The 15,824-nt window shown below is 31.5% G+C and overlaps 2 protein-coding genes and 1 long non-coding RNA gene across 3 annotated transcripts; 1 reads left to right on the forward strand and 2 right to left on the reverse strand.

The window, feature by feature from the left end:
• The first annotated feature begins 660 nt into the window (after window positions 1-660).
• LOC108844425 (calcium/calmodulin-regulated receptor-like kinase 1) lies at window positions 661-4,274 on the forward strand. Its single transcript, XM_018617688.2, has 8 exons — window positions 661-829; window positions 1,987-2,379; window positions 2,546-2,699; window positions 2,854-2,980; window positions 3,120-3,205; window positions 3,302-3,373; window positions 3,456-3,659; window positions 3,743-4,274. The coding sequence occupies exons 2-8, from the start codon at window positions 2,045-2,047 to the stop codon at window positions 4,082-4,084; spliced, it is 1,320 nt and encodes a 439-aa protein (XP_018473190.1). The 5' UTR covers window positions 661-829; window positions 1,987-2,044; the 3' UTR covers window positions 4,085-4,274.
• Window positions 4,275-5,154: 880 nt separating this feature from the next.
• LOC108846577 (ankyrin repeat-containing protein BDA1-like) lies at window positions 5,155-11,959 on the reverse strand. The gene is made up of 3 exons (XM_056999503.1): window positions 11,637-11,959; window positions 10,527-10,814; window positions 5,155-6,049 (listed from the first exon to the last, which is right to left on the reverse strand). Exons 1-3 carry the CDS (start codon window positions 11,947-11,949, stop codon window positions 5,319-5,321), a joined length of 1,332 nt encoding a protein of 443 aa, XP_056855483.1. The 5' UTR covers window positions 11,950-11,959; the 3' UTR covers window positions 5,155-5,318.
• A 996-nt stretch (window positions 11,960-12,955) lies between these two features.
• Window positions 12,956-14,619, reverse strand: LOC130504892 (uncharacterized). Its single transcript, XR_008941453.1, has 3 exons — window positions 14,109-14,619; window positions 13,947-14,003; window positions 12,956-13,375 (listed from the first exon to the last, which is right to left on the reverse strand). It is a non-coding gene; the product is annotated as an uncharacterized LOC130504892 (long non-coding RNA).
• Between the last annotated feature and the right edge of the window lie 1,205 nt (window positions 14,620-15,824).

A 15,824-nucleotide genomic window follows, 5' to 3' on the forward strand; every position in this document is an offset into this window, starting at 1 on the left:
TTCTATCAATATATTAATTTTATATACACCTTCTTTCTTGCACATTAATATATATTTTTTATTTCAATATACTTACATTACATCTTTTTATCCAAGGTCTTGTATGAAACTACAACATCTTTTTTACACATAACAAATTCACAATGTAATTGTCGAATGTGTGTCAGACTGTCACTAGTCAAAATTTTGAAGGATAAAGATTTATTTTCTCTAGTTTATTACCGTAATAATCATGTTGTTTCTCTTGACAATATAAAAATGGAAAGTCATGGACCACCGATCAAACCACATCGAAGAAATTAATCCCCAAACATCAATAATAAAATCTTTAATCAGTTCTGATTGGAGAATATAGAAAACTCAAATCTTATAGCAATCAATTTTCTTTTCCATAGCCAATGGAAGGAGTAACGTCATTTCCAATTCAAACAATGGTTAAAAGTAAAAGAAAAGAAACAAAAAAAAACAAAACTTTCCCGTTTCGTTCGTTTAATTTTGAGGCAGACGTTGGTAAAGTGTATTTAAAAAAAAACGTAATCTCTTTCTTTTTACACATCAATAAAAGAAAAAATTAAAGAGTTACAAATTTGCCATTTATTTTGATCAAATTTTTTTTGACATTTGTAATAGTTTTAAATTTGACATTTGTAATAGTTTGCTTGAAGTACAGAACCTCTCTACTTCCCTCTCCCTCAGTCATTTTCTCTCTCTCTCTCTATTGGATACTTTTCTCTACAATCAAAGCAAAGCTCTGGAAAATTTTCTTCTCCAAAAGACTTTCTCTCGCTTCAAAGCTTCTTGAATCGAAAATGCATACATATATTCACAGGTAAATCCGCATCCTTCTAAGGATCCTATGCGATTTTCTATTGTGTAGTAGCAGTGCCGGCTTTGAACACATCCGCAAGAAACATTTGATTGGGGCCTCTGATTTATTAAAAAATTCAGGCCTAATTTTCTTACATTGTTATTGTTTGTCGTAATGTTTAATGGGATCTTCTAAAACCTATTTTTATTGAGTAACACAGATTTGTAACCATATCTTTCTTTTTGACATAAGTTAATATGAGAATTAAAAAAATTAAGTAAACATATAATTATCTCCGAGGTTAAATTATTATATCCCAAAACAATTCTTTCACACCTCCTAAATGTTACAAGAGCAAAATATAAAAGAAAAATCAGAAGCTTTTCAAAACTGAAGTTGATAAAATCTTATTTGCGGTCTACTATGTCATAGAAAAAATTAAATGGTTTGGTTATACTATCGATTGAGAAAGATATAATCAAATACCTTGATTGTGAAAGTTTGATGGATGATTTCGTAGAAAAAAATGCAAGAAAAATTATTTTTAAGAACTCATAAAGTTTTACTGGTTTCATTAATATTGTACCTTAAGGTTTTTATGGATTAAGTTCTAATGTATTAATTAAGGGCCTCATTTTTTAATTTCGTATTGGACCACGAAAATTTCAGAACCGGCACTGTGTAGTAGTAGTAGTAGGTGAGTTTTTCCTGAGCTTTTTTTTTTGTTTTCTGTCGTCGGCGTAATCAAAAGTTGCACATTTCTCCAGATTAATTTCATATCCTTCCTTCTTCCTTTCTAACCAACTATCTAAACTAAACTAGTATAACCATTTTTACTAAGAAACTTTTAATTTTCCAAAGCTGAATTTCGCAGAAGAAAATAGGAGAAAAAAAGGGTCAAATGTGACCCTCTGATCTTCTCGAAACCTCATTAAATATTTATCATCTTGGGAGGGTATAATATATATTTATATAATACTATAGGATAATTGAAGATACGAATTGATTCACGCTGAATCCGTGATTATGAATTTTCACCGCAAGCTTTTGTTGAAGAGTTGATTTGTCAACGGCTTATTATTATTTTCCCTTTTATTTTATTTTAGTTGTCTTCCTCCTCCTCTTCCCTCTCACATTCTCCCATTATTTACTTTTTTTTTTTGTTTTTTTTTCTGCAGAGGCGTGCACAAGAGCTTGAGGCTTTGATTGATTACACATTTTTATTTGGAAAAAAAAATGGAAGGAGAGTCATTTGGTTTGATCGTTGGGATCTCACTAGGCGTGGTGATTGGTGTGTTGTTAGCTGTTTCAGCTTTCTTCTGCTTTAGGTACCATAGAAAGACATCATCTCAGATTGTCAACAGTGGCGGTGGCTCGAGCAGCAGAAGAAGTGCGACGCTTCCCATCAGAGAGAACGGTGCTAACTCTTGCAACATTATGTCTGATTCCACTCTTGGTCCTGATTCCCCTGTCAGATCCTCCAGCAACAACGGGAGGTCTGGTTGGCTTGATGGGTTTAGTAGGAGGACCAGTGTCATCTCTGCTTCTGGTATTTTGGAATACTCTTACAGGTTAGTTAACCAATGTATGGATTAGACTTTGTGTTGTAAGAAGGGGATATATACTGTGTTGGAGTGTTAAGTTGGTTCTTGCGTTGAATCTTGATGGATTTATCTATGCATTCTTGGTCTTATATATTGTTTTTGAACATATGTTCTTTTTGGTGGGTTGACTCAGGGATTTGCAGAAAGCGACGTGTAATTTCACGTCTTTGATAGGCCAAGGAGCGTTTGGACCTGTCTTCAAAGCTCAAATGTCCACCGGTGAGACCGTTGCTGTCAAAGTTCTCGCCACTGATTCTAAACAGGGCGAGAAAGAGTTTCAGACAGAGGTAATTACATATATAGCATCTCTATGAAATATGCTTTGATGATGATTCTCTATGACATCACAAGACGGGCTATTGTAGTAACTGGTGCATCTGTATTTCTTATTGTCATTCTTCAGTTTAATCCTAAACTTGATCACTTTCATTTTTGGATCAGGTAATGTTATTGGGAAGGTTGCATCACCGTAACCTAGTGAACTTGGTCGGCTATTGTGCAGAGAAAGGACAACACATGCTTATTTATGTCTACATGAGTAAAGGAAGCTTGGCTTCTCACTTATACAGTAAGCAACTTCTCTTCATAATATATTGTCAGTAAACGAATGCAATATATTTTGAACAAAAAAAAAAAAAACGAATGCAATATATAAATATTTGCTTTAATAAAAATTTGATAGACAGTATAATATGCTTTTTATACAGGTGAAAAACATGAACCCCTGAGCTGGGATCTGAGAGTATATATTGCTTTAGACGTGGCACGCGGTCTAGAGTATCTTCACGATGGGGTAAGCTTCTGATTTATGTTGAAAAACCATTCTGTTGTATCTCTTAAGAAACACAACTTGAAGAGCTATGTTTATATTCAACCTTTCTTTTTCCAGGCTGTTCCTCCTGTAATCCACAGAGATATCAAATCTTCCAACATTTTGTTAGACCAATCCATGCGAGCTCGGGTAAATAAACTTCTTTTTAACCCATTTGAGATCTCGTTTCCTCAAGAAACCTTCATTCTGAGTGGCATTTTTAACTTCACAGGTGGCAGACTTTGGTCTGTCTAGAGAAGAGATGGTAGACAAGCATGCTGCTAACATAAGAGGAACGTTTGGTTATCTCGATCCAGAGTACATCTCCACAAGAACATTCACCAAGAAAAGCGATGTTTATGGTTTCGGGGTTTTGCTTTTCGAGCTTATAGCTGCAAGAAACCCCCAACAAGGTCTAATGGAATACGTTGAGCTGGTAAAAATAAAAACCAACCTGATCCTTTACATCTTTGAAGGATTCGATTTAAAAGACAACGTTTTGTTTTGATGGAAACATAGGCGGCGATGAATGGAGAGGAGAAGGTTGGGTGGGAAGAGATCGTGGACTCGAGATTAGATGGGAGATTTGATCTACAAGAAGTGAATGAAGTCGCGGCATTTGCTTATAAATGCATCTCTCGTGCACCGAGGAAACGTCCCAACATGAGGGACGTTGTGCAGGTTTTGACGCGTGTCATTAAGGTGAGACATTCGAGAAAACGTCAGAAGAAGTCTGCCTCGCCTTCTCCACTTGCTCCTACGGCGGAGTCTGGTGGTGAGCAGACTGGAAACAGATCAGTTCGGTCGGAAAATCATAGGAGAGATAACTCCTTGGACAGTACACTTGAAGAATATTGTTGAAACAAAATGTGTTTTTTAAGTTTCTTATTATTGTTTTTATTGAATTTTTTATTTATTTTTGGGTGGGTTTTAGGATGATTTGTAGATTTTATTAGGAGGAATACACTGATCTTGATGGCAATTGAATGTTGGTTAACAAGAGCTTGTCTATATCTTTATTTTGTGAATGAAAAAGTTTATTTTTTTGCTTGTTTCCACGTTTAGAAATGGGAAATTATGCAAGGAATACAACTATTTGATGTATTGGTTATGGATACATATTTTTTGTTCAGTTTTGGGTGTTTTGACTTTAGAAAAAATTGTATTAATCTCCCATGTCTTTTTTTTTTTTTTTTTTTTTTTAATCTCCCATGTCTTGTTTCTGCTAAGGTTAGTAAGCAAGATCCTGTTACCACATACTTTTAAGTTTCCCACTCTGCATTTGTCTGTTAGTATAGTAGCTTTGAACCAAAAGAGATAATGTGTCAACATTACTCTGTTTGTATGTTGTGCTTTTTTATTTCAGCGTACGCGTTGGAAACGAAAAAAATGCAAACCATACAGTCTTCCTATTCTGCACAAAATGCAAGTCAAGTTTGGTGATACGGTCAAAGTTATATTTGGACGAGACAAGGGTAAAATGAGTCTGGCCAAATTCTTAAGGTCAGTACCACGAGACATGACTCTCTCTCTCTCTTTCACTTTTTCTTTGGCGAAATTTGAGTGATGATAATTGAAGATTGTGCAAAATGTACTACGTTTATTCTAGATCGAAGCACCGATCCACAGATCAAATGGGATGATGTATTCGAAAGAAAAAGAGGTTGTAAGCAGGGTAGGTCACAAGGTCTTTGAAGATGGAAAGAAGGTAATATATCTGATCAAAACTGGTGAACTTATCGACACCATTGAGAAGTAGAAGCAACTTAAGGAGGCAAAGGATAAAGAAACAACTCAAGTTGCAGTTGCCTTAGCCTCAGTTACAAAAAGAAAGTTGCAGTTGCCTCGCATCTTATCATCTTCCCTCCTCATGTTTTAAATCTCCCAAATAAACACATTTTTGCTTCCTAAAAGTCAGGTAAGAATGATACTTAAACATGTGCCTTATTCAAAAAGATTACAATCTTTACTAAGTATTTTACAAAGCAACCGAATATGCTTATAACAATCGAAGTTTTACAACAAACATTTGGACCATGGTAAGATGCTTTGGATATTCAGCTCACATTTGGGATCTTGTAATAGTGTAACTGGCCTAGAACATCGTTCCTAAGCCTTCGGAAATCAGCTCGATTCTAGGTTTTGGTACTTTCTTCCGCGTAGTCCGCTTCCACTTCACGTAGAATACAAGTAGATAGATGAGAAATATGAACGCAATCATCAGATACATCAATATGAATATTGTCATGTCCTGGTACACCAAAATTGTATATGAACAGAGGAGAGGCCCCATTATGAAGATATACCACCAAGTATATGTTCTGCCAACTGGTAAGAGTATGAATGTCAAGGCAATCGCCAAGAAAAAGGCCATGGTATTGAATCCCCATAGTAGCACGATCTTTAATATTGTTTTTACCGCATCAAAGTCCACATAATTGTAATCTTGCGCCCCATAATAGACTCCTGGCGGTTGTGCCGCCTCATACTTGTCATCTTGCGGTTGTGCCACAGTCTGATAAGTAGCTGTGATGATAAGGGCTGTTATTACAAGAAGAGAGTTCCTTGTTCCGTCTGACATGCGACTCCTGTAACGTGCCATTCCGGTAGAGCAATATTCACAGAAAGTGACAGGTTTGCTTAGGAAAAGAGACGTTGTCTTAACCCTGGATAGAGACATCCCACTCTTACCACCCGATTTCTGTATAGTGCTCTCCGTTTCTCTGTTCATGTGTGGTCCATTGACTCGCAAGGCATCAAGGGCTGTCATACCACTTTTGTTCTGGATGTTCCGGTTCAGTGGCATGCATTTTAAAAGCTGCTTTACTGCCTGTATATACACATTTATATTGACATTCAAAGATATGAGAGTGTGTGGATTTAATGTCTATCACTAATAGTTTAAGCTTATATACCAAATCAATATGGTAGTATGATTACTGTTAATTTTTAAGGATCTAAACAAGTGAGTTTAGTTTTCGTTATGGAGAGTTTGCACTCCAAAAAATGATTAATCTAAACTATTAAAACTGAAGTACACTTAGATATGTTCCCTTAGTTTTGCACAAAAATTACAACTAAATGTCACTAATCAAAACACAGTAGTTTTACATCTTTTCTAACCCATTAATTTCTTACTATTTTTTTCTATGCTAACCATGTCATTCGTTGGACTTGGTCCTTATTTATGGAAACTATGAATGTAACAATTACACACGTGGATAAGTGCTCATATCATATATAACGCATTATGACGTTTTTCAAAATAAATCCAAGGTCTGGGATTATAGTATCCATTTTGTGGAATGCAGATTAATTGGTTTAATTTTTCAATAAAATTCATTTTCGTAATTGCAACAATCTATTAAACGGTTTAGCATTGTTTGTTAAACGTTGCCTATGGAGTATAGTATCAGTTGATGGCTTACAGAGTAATTGGTTTAGCAATTGCTACTTTACACCTTATCAATGATCAAACCGGTTTATTAATTGCAAACGAATTGTTTTCACAACAAACTTGATGTACAATTCAAAATAATGGTATGTACTAACCATTAAAAAAACAATTTGTATACTGAGATATCTATCTAAAATATTTATGAAAATCTAAATTTAATTATGTTGATATCTAATTTAATCTAGATGAGTAGGAAGATATCCCACTTTCTATCCAGTATATAAAAACTCAATATCTATATACCTACAACACACATATTTTTCGAGCTTTTAATAACAATAAAAATATTTTAAAATATTATAGATTGTTCATAGAAATCTCTGGAATATTAAATACTTTACATATTTACACCTACAATCTAGCATATATATTTGACGTGATACACTCATTTTTTTTTCTTTTTGGAACACGATACACTCAGTTTTTATAAATTGCTTTATAAAATTTCTTTCCAGTTACTAACTTACAAAAAGATTCCAAGATATATAATCCCTACAATCAATGAAAAATCTAATTATTAAATACAAATTTAATTAGCACACTAAACACACCATCGTTCTTATATACAGTGAAACTTCTATAAATTAATAATGTTGGGACAACACCAAACCTATATTTTTTTATTAATTTATAGAGATTATTAATTTATCAAGATACTAATTGAACCAAAAACTTAATTTAGGACTATGAAATTATATTAATTTATGAAGATATTAATTTATAAATTATTAATTTAAAGAATTTATACTGTATTCATCTCTTACCTTCTATTTTATTTGCATCCATAAGCAATAAAAAAACTTTTGTTTGTCAGGCAAATAGATTTTACCATTTTCTTCTTAGTTTTAGCATTTCCTTCACCATAAATATTTCTTTATATTAGGCTACATGAGACCACCTTTTTATCTCATTCAATAAGTTCTTTAACAATCTTTGTGTCTATAAAAACCAAACACACACACACACAAGAAAATTTTATAATCTCTTCATTTATGTAATAGAAAAATGTCTAACCTCACAGAAAAGTGTATTTTCTACGGAGAACCAATCTCCTCTAAGTATATATACCATTTGAGAAATTAGAACCCATTATTGGATAAACCAAAACCCGAACCGAAGATTTTGTATAGACTTTTACCACAGTTTTTTATATATTATACTCTTATTAGTGGACTTGGATGCAATGATCACCCAAATTAGGGGTGGGCACTTTAACCGATATCTAAAACCGCACCCGAACCGAAATCCGAACCGAAGTAGCAAAATACCCAAACGGATATTAAGTTAGGAGAGATTGGATATCCGAATCCGAATGGATAATACCCGAACCCGAATGGATATCCGAAGATAACCGAACGTATATATACTTACCCTTATATTTTTAGTTTACATCTCTCATTTTATTTAAAATATTTATTTTGATGCTATACATACTTCAAGATCATATAATATACATATAATTATAGAAAAATGATTCGCCACTCACTTAAAATATATGTCAAGCTTTTTGTTTCATGTATTAACAAAATTTACCTCCAAATTTTAAAAGTAATAGTAAAACTAATGTTTATTTATTTTTGAAATGTTATTTCTAAATCTATTAATCATTTAATCTATTAAAAATTTAAAAATAAGTTAAGTAAAATCAATATTTTAAATATAATAAACTTTAAAAAATGAAAAATTAAATTTTTTTCTTTCAAAATCTAAATATCGGAACCCGACCCGAAATAACCGAACCCGAACTAAAAATACCCGAACCCGACCCAAAATACAGAAATATCCGAACAGGTATTATAGCTCTATACCGAAATATCCGAAAATTCAAAATATCCGATCCGAACCCGAACGGGTATCCGAACGCCCACCCCTAATCCAAATAATCAAACAAAACAACATCAAAATTAATCAATCCAATCAGAGACAAGGATACTAAACTCAAGTCATTTTAATCCTAAAACCAGTTTTAACAGAGCAAATTTTAAATGGGTTTCAGTAGATAATTATGAATGTTCTTTTACAATCTAAATAAACCTAAAATCAATGTTGTTCAACAAAGCTAGGATAGAATCATACTCCCTCTATTCCTAAAAGATAGATGTTCTAGAGAAAAAAATTGTTTCAAAAAGATAGATGTTTTATATTTTCAATACAATTTTTGTCAACTAATAATGAAAAATTGTGAAGTTCAAAAACATTAATTGTAATTCGTAAAATCCTATTGGTTTAAAAGTATAATAAATATAAAATTACAGAAAACGATGCATTTATAACTAAGTTTTAATATGTTTTACCCGAAAATTGTGAAAATTCTAAAACATCTATCTTTTTGAAACAGAGGGAATATATATAAATTAAACAAACCCGCACGGGCGTGCGGGTCAAAATCTAGTTTTATGTTTAACAATGATTACAGATCAATCACTTAAATAATACTTAACAAAAATTCTATGCAATTACCTAATATGATTAAATATATATTGCAATTAATGGTTTTGAATAATAAATATTTGGTAACAATTTAATATCATTCATTTATTTTTTAAAATTTAATATTATTTAAATAAATTAAAAATCATATTCACCATATAATAAAAGTTTAATTTTTCTTGTATATATTATATTTTGAATTTGTAAAAACAACTTTAAATTACTAAAAAATTAAAAAGTCTCATATTTAAAATTTGTGATAAATGGTTTAAATTTTTTGTTATAACAAAATACAAAATGATCATAAAACTATATGAATAGAAAATTTCATTTAATAGTTATTCATATTAAATGTATATATTTTAGTACTGTTTAACTTAAATTTTATACCATATAAAATAGATATTTTAGTTTTAAAATTTTCATTGAACAAGTATTGAAAACTTAATATTTTAATTTTTAAATTTGTATTGACTTTTAATACGATTATAAATTACATAAATTATTAAAGTCCACATTAAAGTTTTTGTTTCGGCAGTTCAAAATTTTTGTTTTAAAAAATATAAATGATTATCATATGAGTATGAAGTCTTATTTAATAGATAACAATATTAAATTGTACTATATATGTATTGTAATATCATTTAAATTTAATTATATACTATATAAAATAGGTAGATATAATTGTTTTGATTTATTTATCATAAAAATTATAAATAAAAAGTGTGACTATTTTTATATATGTGTTCATGCCAATATAATTATATATTTAATAGTTAATTTCTTTTTAATTATTCAATATTATATATATTATTTTATAATATGAAAAATACAAAATAAATAATAATATACGTAAAAAAAAATTCATTCCGCGCAAGATGCAGATCTTAACCTAGTATTTACATAAACAAACTTATTTAACTTCTTGTTAACATGATTACAGTAAATCACTAAAAATATTTTCTGCTCTTTTTCTATAATAACAACTTAGATGATATAATCAATTAATTATAATTACATCCTAGTTTTATTCTTTGTATGTATCTACATGTTCATGTTCTTTTTTTTACATATCCCACTACTTTATTTTTTCTTCATCTTTATATGACTATTTTGTCTGTTCTTTTGTTATTGCTTAGTCTACCAATTTAAAAGAAACTATGTATATAAAAGACCTTTTTGAACAAATATTTATTTAAGACTTTGTATGTTGCAGTTTAATATTTGTAAAATAAACATAAAATGGTAATAAAATATTTTCTATATTTTTATCAAAACTTTATTTCAAAATTGATTACTTATATATTAGTGTGTCATAATAAAATACTGTTACAAACTATTTATTATTTTTATTTTGTTTACTGCATCAAAAAGTTTAGACACGGCCCTGGAAAAGAGTTCAGGAAAGGTAAGAACATGCCTGGTGGTTATTCTTATATGCCGCTAAGTGCAAGGCCGTGTTGCCTTCACGATCACGCTTGTTCAGCACTTGAATCTCGGTGGTTGAAGCATCACTTTTGCGAATTCTTTGCATCCACCCTCTGAGAACTTTGAGCTCTTCGTATCTATTATTTATAACCGCGATGTGTAAAGCTGTTTCTCCATTTACATTTGCATCTCTGATACATTCAGGACATGCCAAGAGAAACTCTGTAAGAAGATCCACGTCCCCACTTTCTGCCACAAGATGCAATGGCGTCATACCTGTTCTTATGAGATATAACTAATTAAAATACTTGAGTACTTCATTAATTGATAAATAAATAATTTTATGTTATATGTTTGAGAATTTTTTTTGGTAGGATCATCTGCAATGATACATCAAATTGAGAGAAACATTAAAAATGAAGGAAATCTCTCTTAATGGTACATGGGGGAAGAGATTAGAATATGAATAATGTTACATTATATCTGAGACAGTACTATTCACAAATTCAATTTGCATAATAATTCCTAATATTTTGACAAAACTTCAGTTTATGCATAAAAATTCTATAAAACCATTACAGTTTTTTATTTAATATGAAAATTTAAAAAATAATTATAAATAATAAGATAATTAAATAGTTGAGTATAAAATTTCTAATTCAATAATGATATTATATATGTATATATATATATATAACAATAACATTAAGAACACATAACTATTAGCAAAAATAAAAATACGCAAAAAAACTATTATTTTGTATGTGAATAATTTTAGTATTTTACTAATGTAATAAATATTTTATTTCAATAAAGTTAAAGTTTAGGCAAAAATTAAAATTTTAAAATAAGTGAGTATTAATTTTAAATCTTATCAAGTAAAGAGTGTTAAAAATAATATTACAAATAAATAAACAAGTAGCTGAAAAATAAATAATATTAGGAATTGAGAGAAAATATGATGGAAACCATTATAGTAAAACTTGAACTTATTTCGAAGGAAAAATGATGGAAACTATTGGAGATGGTCTAAAGTCTAACCTAATAAAAACAAACTCAAGAGAACAAACAAGAATTAAGATTTTGATCAGTAAATACCTCCTCTACCACGAGTACGAACAAGACTGGGATCAAACTTGACTAGCTCTAGTGCTAATTCAACTTGTTGGTGTTCGACGGCAAGATGTAATGGAGTAAACCCATCTGCGTTTAGCTTCTTGGCAAAAGATGGCTTTAGAATCATCAGTTCCATCGCCAAATCTATCTTGCCAGTTGATGAAGCTTCATGGAGAGGTGTGTGCATGAAAGGTAAAATATCGACGTTCTGAAGAATACATGGGTCCTTTTGAATAAGAGAATATAAAGCATTGACGCTACCCGATTGAGCAACCCATAGCAATCTTGGATCCATACTTGCAAATAAAGAAATTTTTTTTGAAAGGACCATAATTCAGGAAGACACTAGGCGAAGCATTGTCTTTTATAGAGTTTTTGGGGTATAGTAACATGATCTCTTTTATGTGTTAAAATGAACATGATCTTTAATGAGAAATTAGTTTTTTTTTTTTACTTAGTCATCATCTATGTTATATGGATACGGAAGCAGGTTTGTGGAAGCGGAAACGTTCAGAAACATAGAAACAAATTTTTTAAAAAAATTAGAAAGCGGTACGTGATGGAAGTATATCCATAAATATATATATATAAAAGAAAATGTTATAAAACTAGGACTAAATATTATATGATTGAAATTTAAAATAAATAATTCATTTATTTGTAATAATTTTGAAATGATTCATATTAAAACTGTGAAAATACACATAAAATAAGTTTGATATAAATTATTATATTAATTATTTTAGTACTTTATAAATAATTGACACAATACATTTGAATATATGCTATATCTTTAATAAAAGTCTTAATACATAAAGAAATCATGTTTTATAGTATTAGTTTTAATATTTTTATATTTATATTCTCTCTACTTTATTACTATTAAATTTTAAATTTTATATAAATTAAAAACTATAATTTTTTATTTTTATTGATTTATAACATTGTGTCTTTAGAAATAGAAGCGTGATTCTAAAACGAAATTGTAAATTTCTAACGTGTTATTAAAGAAAATATTTTAGAAGCGTTTGAGAAACGAAATTACACAAATTTTCACAAGGTTTCTGATTCCGATTCAAATTCTGAAACGAGAACGTCCGATGAAACTTCCATGTAACTTACTAAATTTGACATCAAACTGTGGGCCCCGCTAAGATGAAAAGAAATTAATTTACACGGGACCATCGAAATGCTTAGAGCATCCACAATGGTGGATTCACCATGGGAGTCCTTAGGAATTTTAAACTATTTTTTTAAGTTAATTTTGTTTTGTTTGAATAGTGAAGGACTCAGAATCAAAATATATCTCCAATGGTGTATTTCAATTTGAAGTCCTTAATATATACAAAATTGCTTCTGTCAAAGCACTTGTATTTGAAGTATTACAAAATTGAAGTAAGCTTGCTGCAAATTTAAACCATTTATTCACATAAACACCATCAACTTAACCGAAACTGAATGTGAGAAGGCAAGTAAGAAGACATCTGAACCTCGATAGCTCAAAGGCCTTAGTTTATTGTAGTCTTCTTGTCATGTTTCATCCAGAGTCCAAAACAAATAAACAAACGACTCACTCTCTCTCTGCAGAGCAAAATATTCAGAAAGAGATGATGAAATGAAAAGGTAGCTTGCCTGCAGTATCCCACAATCCCAAGTTGATAGTGTTTCCATCCACAATCACATTGGCGCTGAAAATTATCAAACACAGTAGGCACATAGTCCTGTCACACCCCAAAATCAACTAACATTAGCTATAAAGTGTCCTTCCAGAATAATAAATAACACATTCTTTATAAGATCAACAAACAGAATAACTCATCTCAGAAAAACATGACTCGTATATGAATCTAAGATCACTACAGTAACATTGAGATTCCACTCACACTAGCCTATCATAGAGTTATTTAACACACTTTATATAATCATAATACAGATTAACAGATCGCAGAGAAACATGAATATGGTCAATGAATACCTGAGACTGAGTTAAAGGTCCTCAGAAGTGAGAACTAACACTCTCACCAGCTTACTCAAAAAAGTACAAGCCTTTGAGTAACTGTCATAGCAAATCTTATACTAAAGTACAATCACTCTGCTAAAGATCCTCCAAACTAACATACTCACTAGATTACCCAAAACAACCAAGCCTTTGAGTGACTTTCATAGCAAATATCAAGATTATTTATACATATACATAAAATACAAAACCAGATCATAAAGATCAAACTACTATTCTGCAACGATCAGAATCATAACACAAACTAAAGAAGCAGGCAAGGGAACGAGACTAACCAAGAGGATTAGAGAGCTTGAATGAGTTCTTAGCCATGGTGATGATTCGATCAGTACCTGCGATCATTAAAAAAAAGAACAAGTCTTTAGCTTTTTTAACCAAATCGGGATAAAACCCAGAACCCTCAAACAGAATCGAACAGAGGAGAGATCAAAACGAACCTTAAAGAGGAAGAAAGCGATGACCCTGGTTGAGCTGATCGGATGGAGGGTTGAGCTGAGTTTTGACCCTGGTGAAGTGATCGGAGATGTTGAGCATCACGAGAGGGTGGAGCTTGAAGGTGAGGCCGCTTGAACGAAGCAGAAAAGGCATGGTTCGTGGATTCCGTTGAGCCGATCGGAGTAAGGTTTCTGGCACCGGACGACGACGAACGTGGGGCTGGGAGTGGGGTTTCTGAGGAAGAGGAGTTTCTTAGAGGCGGAGGGGAGTGTCAATCGGTGGTTAAAGGATCAGTGAAGCTGCGGCGCGATACGTGTAGCTGGAGTGATTACCGTCAGTGACAAAAAAGGGGAGGAGAATCTATTGAAAAAAATGAAGAATGATGCCACGTCCTCAAGGACTGAATCCTTAAAACCCTTGAGCAAGGATTCATCCTTAGCTGTTTCGTCTATTATATTGTTAAAATAATCAAATGACACTAAGGATTTGGGCTAAGGATTTGTCTACATCCCGCGTTGCGGATGGTCTTACTGCGGTTCAAAGACGTAACCTTTCGGAGGATGAGTTTATTGACTTTTTCAATAATCCATCTATTAAATAATTCTTGTCCTGTTATCTGATTTCTTCACCGAATCATATTGATTTGTGCACATTTTATGTTTTTAGGTATGTAAATGTAATATATGTTTTTGTATGGTTGTAAGTTGTAACTTGTAAGAATCTTGAGCTCACTCACTTGAATTTTGCTAATGATATTCTAGTCTTCACTAATGGAAAAAATTTGATCTATCGAAAGCATAGTAACAAAGGTATCTGGATTAAAAATCAGTATGGAGAAATCAAAACAATCTACCATACAAGCAGTGCAAACGCAATATCAGTTTGAAGATGAGTTACCAGTTGGCAGTTAGATATCTCGGTCTACCATTACTGACTAAGCGAATTGGAGCTCAGGACTACAAGCCCTTAATAGAGCAAATCAGAAGACGCATTTGGACTACCGTAAGGCGGACCCCACTATCTATCGAAAACATAGTAACAAAGATTTATGTATATCTTTAGATTTAGAAAATTACCTTGAAATTTTTTATGTTATATGTGTGCAAGAGTTTCTTCTTGCCCAATAGGCACTAGAGATTTTTTGACGAGTGGGATAGTCTTTTCCTACCTTAATTTCTTCATTGTATAAAGTATTTCAACGTCTTCTAAAATTTATCAAAAAAAAAATCTCACTATAATAATAATAACTAAAAGTCGAGTAGGACAGTTTTTCCTACTGTACCTTAGTTTATTCATAGTATAAAGTATTTCAACATCTTCTAAAATTTATCAATAAAAAAAACTCACTATAAAAAAAAAAAAACTCACTATAATAGTAACCAAAAAGTGTGCGGCCCTATTTTCAGACACTATGGAGGAGAAATTACCAAAAGTATAATCCCAAGAAGACTTAGAGGCTCATTGGTTTTCCCGCTATCACCCGCAAACACAGCTTTTGCGGTTTATAGCGGTTGTTGGCGTTTCGAAACAATCACAGAAAACGCTACAAATCGCTTCAAACCGCTCCGAACCTCTTAAAATCAAAAGCTGGTTCCAGCTAGCGTTTGCGGTTGCGGGCGGTTGCGGGAGGGTAAATTTTTTTTAAAAAAATAGAATAAATAAAAATAATATTAAAAATATCGAATAAAAATTTTAAATTGAAATAATAGAAATTATAA

The sequence above is a fragment of the Raphanus sativus genome, unplaced genomic scaffold, assembly GCF_000801105.2.
Source record: "Raphanus sativus cultivar WK10039 unplaced genomic scaffold, ASM80110v3 Scaffold1870, whole genome shotgun sequence".
Classification (NCBI taxonomy): Eukaryota; Viridiplantae; Streptophyta; class Magnoliopsida; order Brassicales; family Brassicaceae; genus Raphanus; species Raphanus sativus.

What these genes read in the sequence shown, in the direction of transcription:
- LOC108846577 (XM_056999503.1), bottom strand. Translation starts at nt 11,949, where the DNA reads ATGGATCCAAGATTGCTATGGGTTGCTCAATCGGGTAGCGTCAATGCT. An exon ending in TCGTACTCGTGGTAGAGGAG is followed by an intron (nt 10,815 to 11,636) that starts GTATTTACTGAT and finishes TCATAAGAACAG; the next exon opens with GTATGACGCCATTGCATCTT. An exon ending in TAAGAATAACCACCAGGCAT is followed by an intron (nt 6,050 to 10,526) that starts GTTCTTACCTTT and finishes ATATACAGGCAG; the next exon opens with TAAAGCAGCTTTTAAAATGC.
- LOC108844425 (XM_018617688.2), top strand. Translation starts at nt 2,045, where the DNA reads ATGGAAGGAGAGTCATTTGGTTTGATCGTTGGGATCTCACTAGGCGTG. An exon ending in CTTGGCTTCTCACTTATACA is followed by an intron (nt 2,981 to 3,119) that starts GTAAGCAACTTC and finishes CTTTTTATACAG; the next exon opens with GTGAAAAACATGAACCCCTG. An exon ending in TAATGGAATACGTTGAGCTG is followed by an intron (nt 3,660 to 3,742) that starts GTAAAAATAAAA and finishes ATGGAAACATAG; the next exon opens with GCGGCGATGAATGGAGAGGA.